We start from the raw sequence: 14,474 nt of genomic DNA, 5'->3' as shown, positions 1-14,474 counted from the left end.
ACTCTGCAAAAGGTTGGCCATAAGTCTCAGCATCTGCTTTGATACCCTGCAGGGTAGAGCCTTTCAAAGGCCCTCTGTGGCAGGCTCCTGTCCTGTTCCCTGTTTTCTCCTTCTTCTGATGTCCATCCTCTTTGCCTTTCTGAATAGGGATTGAGCATTTAGCCAGAGTCCTCCTTCTTGATTAGTTTCTTTAGGTGTACAGATTTTAATAGGTTTATCCTATATTATATGTCTAATATCCACTTATGAGTGAGTATATACCCTGTGTGTCTTTCTGCTTCTGGGATACCTCACTCAGGATGATATGTGCAGTTCCCACCATTTACCCGCAAATTTCATCATTTCCTTGTTTTTTATTGCTGAGTTATATTCCATTGTTTAGACATACCACAATTTCTGTATCCATTCCTCAATTGAGGGGCATCTGGGTTATTTCCAGCTTCTGGCTAGTATAAATAAAGCTGCTACAAACATGGCTGAGCAAATGTCCTTACTGTGTACTTGAGCGTCTTTTGGGTATATGCCTAGCAGTGGTATAGCTGGATCTTGAGGAAGCACTATTCCTCACTGTCTGAGAAAGTGCCAGATTGATTTCTAGAGTGGTTGTATAAGTTTACATTCCCACCAGCAATGAAGGAGGATTTCCCTTTCTCCATATCCTACCCAGCATGTGTTGGGATCCTAACTGGGTTCCACTGAAAGGGCAGAAAGTATTCTTAACCTCCAAACCATCATTCCAGCCTGATACATATCTGTTTAGGCAACTACCAAATTACTTTTATATTCTTATGAGAATCTGAGCAATCACATTTCTTCTATTTGCTTGCCAATACTTAGAGTAATATTTAAAAATTGACTAGCTGATAGCAGGATGAATAATCTCTGACCCAAATTTGAAATTGCCAAGGAAGAGGAATATGGGGAAGGACTTTTAAAGAGGAAACACCACACAAAGACCTTCAAGCAAGTCAAAACTGTTCTATTCTGCCAGGTTAAGTATTTATAGAAACTCAAAACAGTATTTAGGTATCTGCATAAGCAAGTTACAGAAGCAAAGAAGCAGTCATAACAAGTAGGTAGTCACGGCTGTACATTTTGGGTGTGTGTGTGGGGTCACTGAACTGAAGCTACTAGGAACTTATCTTCCAGGGACTAGAGTCAGAGACAAGCAGCTGGGGGTACTAAGATGGATAAAATGGAGTTTCTTTAGCTGTATCAGTAGACTAGGCTGGCCTTGAACTCAGATATCCATCTACCTCTGCCTCCTGAGTGCTAGGATTAAAAGCAGGCACCATACTTAAAGAGTTTTAATCTTTTAAGATCTAGCCATTTTAGCAAGGCAGTGGTGGCATGTGCCTTTAATCTCAGCACCCTGTAGGCAGAGGCAGATGGATGTCTGTGAGTTCTAGGGAGCCTGATCTACAGAGTGAGTTCCCAGACAACCAAGGGTACAGAGAGAAACCCTGTCTTGGGGAAAAAAAAAAATCTAGCTATTCTAACCGCTGTAGATTACCTTATTGTGATTTTAATTTGCATTTCCTCTAATGAGTGTTGTTGTACCTTTCATGTGTTTGTTACCTGTATGTCTTCCTTGGAAGATCTGTCTTACTAGGTCTTGGAGGTTTATTAACAGACTAGTAAATATAAGATCTTATGCATGTGTTTGAGCATATGAATGTAAGAATGAATATTCACTGATTGACAACTAACATTCTTTTTTTTTCTTTTTTCTTTTTTTTTCCATAATTTTATTTTTCTCATTAGTTACATTTTGTTAATTCTGTATCCCAGCTGTATCCCTCCTTCCCTCCCCAATCCCACCCTCCCTCCCCAATCCCACCCTCCCTCCCTCATCTCCTCCCTGCCCCTTTCCAAGTCCACTAATAGGGGAGGACCTCCTCCCCTTTCATATGACTCACTTTTGTCAGGTATTTTCTGGACTGGCTGCAAAGCCTTCCTCTGTGGCCTAACAGTACTGCTCCTCCCTTGGGAGGTGGGGAGGTCAAAGAGCCAGTCATTGAGTTCATGTTAGAAATGACAACTAACATTCTTATTAGAAAAGTTAAAACACAACTTTACTGTACTATTATAAAAGAAGCAATATTTGCTGACATAGTACAGGAAATAACTGATTTTAAGTCAGGTCCCCATTTACCACAAACTGAATTGGATCCTGTAAAGTCTACTCACTCCACTGAACTTGCACTGAACATTAAATGTTAACATACATATGGAACACTACCATGCAATGGATTAATGTAATGTGTACTTCAGCACAGAAACCTACATACCGGATGTCTTTTGACATAGTCATCCACTTGTTGTTTTAGTTCAGCTCTGCGTGTATCAGTGAGTTCTTCAAGTCCATGCCAAGGGGCAAATAGTTTCTTTTTCTTACGGCACTTTGCTAGGAATTTAAGGACCTGAGTAAGGTAGGGGGAAAAGAAAGAGCTTTTGATTCTGTTCCCTTTAATAGAACTTTTTGCAATCTATGTTAGTATTCCTACTGTTGCATTAGATAATTGAGTACATATGAAGAAGGGAATGAGCCTGTGACAAAGTAAAGAAATATAGTGACTGATTTTTTTTTTTTTTTTTGTCTTGTTTTGTTTTCAAGACAGGGTTTCTGTGTGTCCTGGAACTCAATCTGTAGACCAGGCTGGCCTCGACCTCAGAGATCCGCCTGCCCCTGTCTCCCAAGTGCTGGGATCAAAGGTGTGCACTATCACAGCCCAGCAATATAGTGACTTTTTAACTGAAAGATCACCCTTACTTCTAAAAAAGATATTTCCCAATAAATTCATTTTAAGTTGAAAATACTGATAAGTTGCAATTATGGTTAATACTTCTACCATCACAGTCTGGTTTCTACTAAGCACACATCACTTTCTCATCATGGTAGGGTAGGACTGTCTGTATACTCTTCCACTTTAATTGGTTTTTAAGGATCTACCCAAATATTACTATCACTTTTGGTTTTGGTTTGCCAGGCATCACATAGGTTAGGCAAGCCTTGAAGTAACAATGTAGCAAAAAATGACCCTTTCTGGTCCTCCTGCTTCCACCTCCTAGATTCTCTCCACCTCCCTACCTATATACTGTTCTCATTCTTTCTTAAAAAAAGAAAACCCAGATAAAAATCCAGTAAGACAAAACAAAACAATAAGTAAGTAAATAAACAGAGCCCCCCCCATATACGCACACAAATAAATAGAAACAATTTGTGTTGGGCATGGGGTTTGTCCTGGAGTATGGTTAATATACTCAGGGACACTCTTTTGGAACAAACTGAGTTTCCCTTTACCAGCAGGTATCAATTCCAACTAGTTCCTTGGTTAGGGATGGTGCCCATGTTAATTTTCTACTCTCAATTCTGGGACCTCATCTGGCTTTAACCTGTCTAGGTCCCATGAGTACTGCCATAGCCTCTGTGAGTTCATAGAAGCACTCATATTTATTTCTGAACTAAGAAATGAGTATATAAAAGGAAATAACCATTAAGTTATAGTCTCAATCCTCATTTCTTATAAACTCTATTAATATTCTGGGCAAACTACTGGTTTCCGTAGGACTCTAAAAAACTAAGGTCCCCAATTTTACATGTCTTACAAATATAAAAAGATAATATTTATAAAAATAGGCATGGTAATGATAAAATATTTTAAAACTTTAAGATATGAGACTACTGCTCAAAGCAAGTTTTCTGAATGTTATTTCTCAAATCTTTAATAATAGACATATAATTTTGGTATAAATATGAAATTATTCTTTGCAATTCTTCATTTTTCTCCCATGATTTTATTTTTATCAATATTATATACTGTTTTAAAGGCACTGATTGGCAAGCCATGGCCAATGAGAGAGAAGGATGGGTAAGAGAGTTTCTCCAAACAGAACACTGAAAAGTAAAGAGTCTCTATTTTGTGGGGTCAAGCACCATACTAAAAATGAGTGTTAAGGGACATTTTAATACTCAAAACATCCACCCAAACACCTGTCTTCTCAGCCTTTAAGCTTATAACTGCAAATAGTAGAGTGGAAGCATTTTCTTTATGAAATCTGAATAGTCAATCAATAAAGTCAAAGTTTACTAACATTGAAGTAGCCAAACAAAACATGCTTCATTAGCCCTGTGTTGAAGTGCACAGTAGATGAGCCCTCTACAGCAGCTCAGAACTTCTAATCAGCCTTTTAGTGCTCAGCCATATCAGACAAAGGCAAATGTCATTGAATATGAGGAAAGTTGCTTGATAGAAATAGAGAACTTAATGCTCAGGATGTACCTCAGAGGTAGAATACTGTGTATTAGTATTCTATAATCAAACAACCATTCTGGTTCTAGAGACCGATTACTACTTTCTTTCTGGGCTGCTGCTGCTGCTTTTTAAAGAGGTGAAAAAGCAAGGAAATATCTAAAAACATTCAAATAGAATGGGCAGCTAAATTCAAATTTAGTTCTAACATTGCAATACTATCAGAAACTCTTAATTTGTCTACTCAAATAAAGATGTCTAATTATTGTATTTTCAGTGTTCCTTTATTTGCGGGGCATGTCTTGCTATGTCCTGGAACTTGCTATGTAGTCTAGTTTGACCCTAAATATAAGGTCCTGATTCAGTCTCTTAAGTGCCTGGATTATAGATATAAGTGACTATATTTCATTTTGGATTTTTTTTTCTTTCTACTTTTAACAACTAAAAAAGCAAAACAAAAATAAAAAACCAATGTTTCAACTAGGAGTGATAGTGCACTATCATATTAGCAATGAGGGGTGAAAAAGGAGAATTTAAGTTCACGGTCAGCCAGGGCTATATAAGGAGACCCTATCTTAAGAGGGGGAGGCTTCTGTACAAAGCAAAAGAGAAACATGAGGTAGGCAATGATTTCACTGTTCATTTTTGCCAAGTACCTGAAAACCCAATTATTCCTAAGAGATAAATTTAAAGGATAACCTTACTAATTTGTATACTTTCAATGAAATTGATGAATTATTTCCCTTTCTCACTTTCTTCCTTTGAAATAGGACTTGCTATGTTATCTAGGATGGTTTCAAGCTTAAGGATCTTGGAATTCTCTGGCCTTCAGCTTCCACACTACCATGCCCAGCTTTTCTCTTTTGTTCTTCTTCTTTTTTTTTTTTAACAAATGAGAATGTTAATGAAAATATAACACAAATCCCAAATCCTAGTTATTTTACATTTCATGTAGTAATGTTGTAAAGTACAAAATAATACTTTATATCTACGGAGTTATATAAAACATAACTATATGTGTCAGATAGTTTTTACGTTACCTTGATATAGCTAAAGTTATTTTGGAAGAAGGAACCTCAACTGAAAAAATGTCCCTACCAGACTGAACTGTGGGAAAGTAGTACACTTTCTTGACTGATGATTAATGCAAGATGCACTGTCTTGATATGGGTGGTGCAACTCCTAGGCTAGTGGGAGTTATGAGAAAGCAGGCTCAGCAAACCATTAAGCTAGTAAGCAGCATTCCTCCATCACTTCTGCTCTAGTTCTTGCCTCTACAGAGTTCCTGCCCTGACTTCCCTCCCTTAGTGATATTACCTGGAAGTGTAAGATGGAATCAATCCTTTCTGTTGCTTTTGGTCATGGTATTTTATCACAGCAGTAGAAATTCTTAAAACACGATATGTGAAACATTAATACTCTAACTTGTTGGCAGTATGAACATATTAATGAGATTTTTAATACATATTTTATAATATTACATTTTAAAAACCTGGTGGGTATTAAATACTCAAGTGAATGAAGTGTTCCACAGCGATGTGCTGTAATTGCCTGTTGTACCAAACAATCAAAACCTATGGTATATCTTAAAAAAACGAAGCTTTCTAAAATGTGGCTTTATTAGCCACTGCTCTGTTCTAATTTTCCATAGTACTTTTCTTTTTTCTTCCCTCTTTTTCTTTTTCTTCCTTCATTAAAAGTAATCCTCATATTTTTTCTTTCCATTTTGCTAGCTTTGGTCCATTTTTCTTTTTGTTCTGATTTTAATAATAATTTCTATACCTTTTTCAGACTTATCAGGTGTGAAGCAAATATTATTAATCTTTCTCACTGAATGTTAGTGGAAAGTAGGAAAACCAAAATAACTTTGTCAGAAGGATCATTGCTTCTCTAGGGAATGCACATAAAGTAGACTACCTCAGAGAGCCTTTTACAAAAATAGATTCATTTAAGTCAAGCAAGTTAGAAAGTCAACTATATAAGGGCCCACCTAATTGTCTCACTGGGAAGACTTTAAAAAGGAGGCAGTTATTAAGTAGAGGTTTCACAAAGAAGGCAAATTTCTCCCAAAAGAAGCATCCCCAACCTGGATATACACGAGCTATCCTCAGGTTGCTGCTTAGCTCAGGGTGAATATCAGGAGTGTATGTACAACTCATAATGGTACAGGACTGTCTGTTACATATAAGGGAGAGAGGAGACACACAAATCACTCTGTACATTTCCCTAGTCTTCATTCTTCTGGTTTTAATTTACAAATATCTTCATAGGAATAGAGAGATAGCTCAGCAGTTAAGATTGCAAACTGCTCTTGCAGAAAACCCTAGGTTTAGTTCTGAACACTCATGTCTGATGGCTCACAACTATGTGAAATGCTAGCTGCAGGCACTGTGATGCTTCTGGTGTCAGTGGGCACTGGCACTCAAGTACACATACCCACACACAGGCAGACACACATGCTCACATATAATTTAAAAATAAATTACAACATCTCTATAAATGTTAATCCACATTGAGTGTTCAAAATTTATCACTGTAAGAAAGGAGAATTAACAGCAAAACTTACAAAAAAGATTAAGCTATATGCTTTAAGACTTGAAATCTAGAGGCCTAATGATATATAAAAGAAGCAAGTGTTAGAGAGAAAAGGTTACTCAGTGAAAATGAAGCTTTGTGCTACGTTTTCCCAAGATAACTATTTACTATACATAATTCCTAAGAAAACTATTATTTAAGAGTACCACTCTACAATTCAAGAGTTATAATGTTCTAATTATAACTAGTACTTCTCCTTCAACTTGATTACTTTAAAAGAATTAAATAAAATGATAGTCTGCATAGGACTTTGCAATTTACAGACTTCAGAATCATCATGTATATCCTTTGATATATATATATATATATATATATATATAACAGAATAAAAAAGACAGAAGAAATATAAATTATATAAATATAAGCTCTCAAGCCTGTTGAGAGCTATAAGAGAAAAATAAATAACAAGGTTGTGCAATGTCATACAAGATTCTAAGGCATACAAGATGCTAAGGATTTAATATCTAAATCAGCTTGAGCAAAGGCAAGAACATTGTTATTATTACTAAATACATACATATATATGTATGTATACAAATACATTTTTTAAAATTTATGCTGCTAGGGATTGAGCCTAGGGTTGTGCACATGCTAGGAAAGTACTCAACCAATAAGCTGCATTTCTAGCCCTACATTCTTATTTTACAAAGGAAGAACAAGGTGGCAAAAGCGAAGTGGCTTGAGCATGGATTTGTATCTGGTAAATAGCAAACTCAATATTGAACCCTTGTTTGCCTCCTTATGTAGAGCTGGTATACTACAGCACACTCACTGCTCTTTGAAGTGTGACAGCTGCTTTATACTCAGTGAGAGAGGACCTCTGCTGGCGAAAATTCTTCCTTTCCCTGTACCCTCGCCAATGTTTCTGGATAATCAATGCTGATTTCTCTTCAATTTCCCTATTGTACTTCTCCACTTGACCTGAAAAGATGACAGATATTATTATAACATACTCAGCTATGTTGTATCAAATTCTGAAATGAGGGCAACAGCAGTAATAATGATTTTACAGTTTTTAAAATTTTTTCAATACTGTTCACTAATCTGCTCAATCCTTAAATGTTATAATAGTTCTAAGACTGTAGAAACTAAAGTATTCCTACAACATGCGGTTTCTTTCCAAAAAGGACTCATAATATTTTTGTCCCAGAGTAATGAGAGAAGTGATGAAAGGTCAACACCCAAAGCAGTCTGACAAAAGAGTCATGAATTCATGCAGAACAGCATTTGGTATGATCAGGGGAGAAGGACGTATTTATGTGCTTGCTCTTTAATCTATACTGTGTGTTTCCAAACTTCTCTTTAATTGGTTATACAAATAGCTTTCTTTTAACTTTTTGAGTTGGTCAGCATACAGCTCAGGGTTCATAGTAGTTAAATGAAAGACCTAAGCTGTAGTGGTTAATACAAAAAAGGTATCAAGAAAGAGGAAGGAAGAGAGAGAGAGAGAGAGAGAGATTAAAAAGGTATTAGGATTTAATGGCTGACCTGATATAGAGAAGTGATAAAAGGTAAGGATGCTGAATGGGAAACTGAACAGATTTTTGGTGCCATTATCCGGAATGGGGAATCAATAGGGAGAAAAGATAGGAGATATGACTTTTGGCAATACCTGTGGATAGCAAAGAAAACTATCCAACAGGCAAAAACTGGTCACAGCAGCATTAGATACATGTGGCTACTAAATAGATATAAAGCAAAAGTAAACATTCAAGTCCTCAAATGCAGAAGCACATTTTTGAATAATTCAATAGTTACTTCTAGCTATTGCAATTGTATTGCATGGTGCAGACAAAACTTTTCACTGGTAACATAAACTGTTTTATACTTAGGAACTTAAGAGAGAAAGTAGGATGGAGAGAAAGTCAGGTATGAGAGTTCTTTTGCTGATAACTAACATTGTAGTTATGGATGGGACACATCCATCAGGGTAACATGAAAATAACTGGGAAAGGACCAACTTTGGAAAATATATTTAAAGTGAAAGAAGGGAGGGAACTAATGAAGGTTCTTAGGAATGAGTTAATAAAAAGGGAAGTAAATGAATAATAAAAAACCTGTGAGGAGATAGGCATGTTGAATAGTTACTAAGAGTACTTATTTAGAGTACATGAGGTTCTGGGTTCAATTCTCAACATGACATAAAATCAGGAGTGGTGGCCTATACTAGTGATCTAAGCATTTGGGAGGTAGAGGCAGGAGGATGACAAGTTCAAGATCATCTTTAGCTACATAATGAAGGCAGCATAGACTATATGAGATCCTGCCAAAAACCAAACCAAACCAAACCAAAGCACTCTAGCGAAATGAGGAAATTGATAAAGTGCTTACCATGCAAGCATGAGAACCAGAGCTTAGATTCTAATGTCTGTGTAAAAATCTGGCATGGTGGCACATGGCTGTAACCCCAGTTCTTGGGGAAGACAGGACATGTCCAAGTCAAGCAAATTTGGAAGGTTGCTAGCCAGCTAGCCTAGTGAATCACTGAGTTAAAAGGGTCAGTGAGAGACCCTGTCTCAAGAACTAAAGTGGAGAGGGATAGAAGAAAATACCTAATATTGACGTCTGGCCATATACCCATATGTACCTACTACACATTTATGCACATGAACATGTACACACAGACACACCACCACAGTGTGTTATTAATTCAGTTTTGTCTACGAAGATGTCACATTTTCATACTAGGGATTTTATACTAGGGAATGAATGAAAATCAGATGATAGACTGTGTTTCTTTCAATAACTTTTATTGCCAACGATCATTGCCAATGATCTTTAATTATAAACATTTATGTTTACCACGTGTATCTAAAAGTAAAAAAAAAATTAAAATTAATACATATGACTCAGAAAAGCTTTAACTTTTGAATCCAGAGCTTTAATATGACTTATCTAGGAAAAAAAAAAAAAAAAGGAAGAAGAGAAGAAAGAAGTTATCAGGTAGCCAGAAACCTTGGTTTAAGATACTCTAATATGCTAACATTTATTAAGTTGGTACTAATACTCACCTGGATGAATCATTTCAAGCATACTTAAGCGTGACTCTCGGGAAAGCCTCATGGCTCTCTGTCTTTGAAGTTGCAATCTTAATCTGAGATCTTCTTCTTCTTTCTTCCTATTTAGCTCCAACAATGTCTTTGCTCTTTTAGACCTGTGGGGAAAAAAAGGAGTAAGTTTCTTACATACAATTTTATAAGCCATGTCCAGCAAGAAATGCATGAAATTCTTGATCTCATGAATAATCAAACAAATAGAACAAAATGTTTTAGAAGCTAGGATATGATAAAATACATTGTTGTTACGTATAAATTTCTCTAGAGGTATTTGGATAAATACATCAACAAGTCTGAAGAAATTCTCAAATACATATAAAAAAGGCTAAAAATGAAGATCAATCAATTCACTTCTAAAAATTTTCCTATTGATAGAATCAAATATGTAAAGACTTATGTTCAAGAATACTGTAACATAGTATTACAGTGGTAACAAGCTGAAAAGTATCCTGTAACAGTGGATTGAATAAATAAGAGTCGTTTAACAGAATTTCACTAATTTTGAATATAGAAAACTTGCACATACTATTTACTGACATGTACTGTTAGGTGAAAATAAAATCAAGATATAGTAGAAGAATATGACTTTAATCCCAGCACATGGGAGGCAGAGGTAGGTAGATTTCTTGAGTTCAAGGCCAGTCTGGTCCACAGAACAACTTCCAGGACAACCAGGGCTATACAGAGAAACCCTGTCTCAAAAAAAAAGAAAAAAAGAAAAAGAAAAAAGGTATAGAAGAACACAAATTATACTAAAGATGTCTTTATTTACATTGAAATATAAATTATTTAAAAACATTAAAGTTTCAATAATGATTTTCACTGCATGGTTTAACTTTTACGTTTATGTTTTATGTTTAACTTTTAACTTCTTGGGTTTATTTTTATTTTTCTTTTCGTCTTAAAGTTTGGGGTAGGCATCAGAATGGCCAAGATCAAAAAATCAAGTGACAACACATGCTGGAGAGGTTGTGGAGAAAGGGGAACCCTCCTCCACTGCTGGTGGGAATGTAAACTTGTACAACCACTCTAGAAATCAATCTGGCGCTTTCTCAGACAAATAGGAATAGCGCTTCCTCAAGATCCAGCCATATCACTCCTAGGCATATATCCAAAAGAGGCTCAAGTACACAATAAGGACATTTGCTCATCCATGTTTGTAGCAGCTTTATTTGTAATAGCCAGAAGCTGGAAACAACCCAGATGCCCCTCAACTGAAGAATGGATACAGAAATTGTGGTACATCTACATAATGGAATATTACTCAGCAATGAAAAATAAGGAAATTATGAAATTTGCAGGTAAATGGTGGGAACTGGAAAGGATCATCCTGAGTGAGCTGTCCCAGAAGCAGAAAGACGCACGGTATATACTCACTCTTATAGACATGTAATATAGGATAGACCTACTAAAATCTAAAGAAACTAATCAAGAGGGAGGGTCCTGACTAAAATGCTCAATTGCCATTCTGAAAGGAAAAGAGGATGGACATCAGAAGAGAAAACAGGAAACAAGTTAGGAACCTGCCACAGAGGGCCTAGATGCTGAGACTTATGGCCAACTGTTGGGCAAAGTGCATGGAATCTTATGAAAGAAGAGGGAAATAGTAAGATCTGGAGAGGACAGGAGCTCCATAAGGAGAGCAACAGAACCAGAAAATTTAAACACAGAGGTCTTTCAAGAGACTCATATTCCAACTAAGTACCATGCATGGAGATAAGCTGGAACCCCTGCACAGATGTAGCCCATGGCAGTTCAGTGTCCAAGTAGGTTCCATAGTAATGGGAAGAGGGACTGCCTCTGACATAAATTGACTGGCCTGCTCTTTGATCACCTCCCCCTGAGGGGGGAGCAGCCTTACCAGGCCACAGAAGATGACAATGCAGCCACTCCTGATGAGACCTGATAGACTAAGATCAGAAGGAAGGAGAGGGGGACCTCCCCTATCAGTGGACTTGGGGAGGGGCATTCATGAAGAAGGGGGAGGGAAGGTAGGATTAGGAGGGGAGGAGGGGGGTTTATGGGGGATACAAAGTGAGTAAAGTGTAATTAATAAAAAAAAAAAGTTTGGGGTGGGGACTAAAGAGATGGCACCATAGTTAAGAGTACTAGTTCTTCCAGAGGTCCCAGGTTGGATTCCTAGCACCCACATCGTGGCCCACAAATATCTGTAACTCCAGGTCCAGAAAAATCCTATTCTGGTCCCCACAGGCACCAGCAATGCATGTGGTATACAGATATACATACAGGCAAAACATTCATACATATAAAAACTTAAAAATGAATGTTTTTAATTTTACATTTGTCTGTCTGCATGCCTGTTAAGTACAGCATATGCATGGCTGGTGCCTATGGAGGCCACACGGGGGTGTCCGATACCCTGGAACTGGAGTTAGGGATGGTTGAGCCACCATGTGGGTACTGAGAATTGAACTCAGATCTCCTATAAGAGTAGCAAATGCTCTTAACCACTGAACCGTGTTTCCAGACCCCTGAACTGCATCTCTAGACCCCTATTTTTTCCTTTTTGTTAAATTTAAATTTTTATTACATTTATTTATTGTCTCTCTGTGCGTGCATGCCTTGTATTTATGTGCACACACCAGCCATGGAGCATGTGTGATCAGAGGGCAACCTAAAGGAGTCCATTTTCTGCTCCAAAAGTTATCAGACTGAATGACAGACATCCTTACCCCTCTGAGCCACCTAATCTAACCCCAGGTTTCAGTATTTTTCAACTGTTGACTAAATATATAGTATTTTATAACTGGCTATTCAGTTTTCTGTGTTCAAAAATGTTTTATTACAATTTCTATATTTTCTGCTGTTATCTTTCAAACTGCTTAACTCCTGCAACCCAGTCTTTGATACTTCCTCTATGTCACTATGTAAAGCATCACAAATATTGGTATATAGCATATACACTCAAAATATCTTTAGGTACCCATAAAGGAAAACCCGAAAAATATGGAAAGAGAAGCAGGATATATTGTTTATTTTACTTAGATTAATATGCATGTCTCCCTCCAGAGTATGTTTTTTTTTTTTCCTCTCAGCAGCAACAACGAAATAAATTCCTCAAAAACAAAACAGAGGTTTGAACCCAGAAAGGGTTACATAGTGTTGAGATCCTGTCTCAATAAAGGAAAACAACACTAACCCTCAAGCAAATTAGCCTCCAAACAAGTAAGATAACATACCAGGGAGATGCTTACATATCCATGTTAATTGACACACTATTTATTTACAATGGCTAAGAAATGGTGCACCTAGATAAGATGTCTATCAATAGACGGAAGGATAGAAAATGAAGTAACATATATAGAATGGTTTTATTCAGCCACAAAGAAAAATGAATCCATGACACTTGCATAAAATGAAGAAAACTGGAAATCATGAAGTAAAGTAAGCCAGACTCAGGTAAATATGCAGAACCTGTTAAATTCTGTGTGGATGTTTAATGAAACTAGAAAGAGAATCAGGAAAAGGGAGAATGACAACTTAAGGAGGGTTAACTAAAAAAAAAAAAAAAAAAAAAAGTCTATTTGGGGTAGGGAAGAGAAGCAGCCAGAGGTGGAAGCAAGGAATATGATGAGGACAGTGAAGGGGGTGAATTAAAACACAGTGTAACAGCATGTATGTGGGGAAATGCTACAAAGAACCTCATTCCTCTGTACGCTAACTTAAAAATAAACATTAAAAAAGAATAGTAATTATTCTGTATGTACATTTCTACACAGACAGACTCATAACCCTGAGATACTGTGTTTTTTCAATGTAGTGATGAGATTCTAAGCTAATGCATTCTAGCATGGAGCTAAACCCTAATCTGGAATTGTAAATTTTATGGGCAGAAATTATTTTTTCATCACATTATTTTTAAGTGCTATATACTAAAACCTTTAAAATTATCTCAAATATTTTATTTCAACCTTGTGAGGTACATAAACTTTATTTAGTCATTCATTCATTTAATATTTGCAGTGCTGCGGAGTGAGTTAACCTAAGGTCTTTTTACTCTTGGAGACGGTATCCGCCAAGCTGTTCAGAAGTAGTAGCAGACTTGAACTCATTCTATACTCCAGACTGAGTTTAAACTTATGTTCTTCCTTCCTTAGTTTCCTGAGTAGCCGAGGCCTGTGCCTCAAAACACAGCTACTATATCTATTTTCTAGCTTTGAAATTTGAGGCTAAGAGTTTTGATTGCATGCCCAATAGTATTTAAAATCTACCTTTAAATTTCTCTAGAAGAAATTTTTCATATAGAATCCACTAAGTAACACAGCCAGAGTGATTAGGTGACAATTTTGAGGACTGAGGTATTTTTAAATGTTTTTATAACAGAAATGCAGCTGCAGTTATTTTAAGATTGGTTTCAGTTTTTAAAGTTTACTTCTGTAATATGTCAGTTTCATTTTGGTGAGTTAAATTTGGCTTTAAGTAATGATGAATAAAAATAAAATCACCTCTGAGATGTCTCTACTTTATAATCAATGTTAAATAAATACATTTTTGAATTTACGTTTGCTATAGTTTGCTCTGTAACCTTTAACAATGTGCCTAGGTTAGT

General features: G+C 36.5%; 1 protein-coding gene across 1 annotated transcript in view; it reads right to left on the bottom strand.

Annotated features, from left to right (window-relative positions):
* Window positions 1-14,474, bottom strand: part of Iqcb1 (IQ motif containing B1) — a 46,591-nt gene that overhangs the window by 3,460 nt on the left and 28,657 nt on the right. Inside the window, exons 11-13 of the mRNA XM_060370345.1 lie at window positions 9,860-10,002; window positions 7,621-7,769; window positions 2,292-2,423 (exon numbers count right to left, since the gene is read on the bottom strand). Of these exons, the coding sequence (XP_060226328.1) occupies window positions 2,292-2,423; window positions 7,621-7,769; window positions 9,860-10,002 (424 nt within the window). The remainder of the gene's footprint in view (window positions 1-2,291; window positions 2,424-7,620; window positions 7,770-9,859; window positions 10,003-14,474) is intronic.

This window comes from Meriones unguiculatus, chromosome 17 (genome assembly GCF_030254825.1).
Source record: "Meriones unguiculatus strain TT.TT164.6M chromosome 17, Bangor_MerUng_6.1, whole genome shotgun sequence".
In the NCBI taxonomy this organism is placed as follows: Eukaryota; Metazoa; Chordata; class Mammalia; order Rodentia; family Muridae; genus Meriones; species Meriones unguiculatus.
This window is presented reverse-complemented; position numbering and strand designations above follow the sequence as displayed.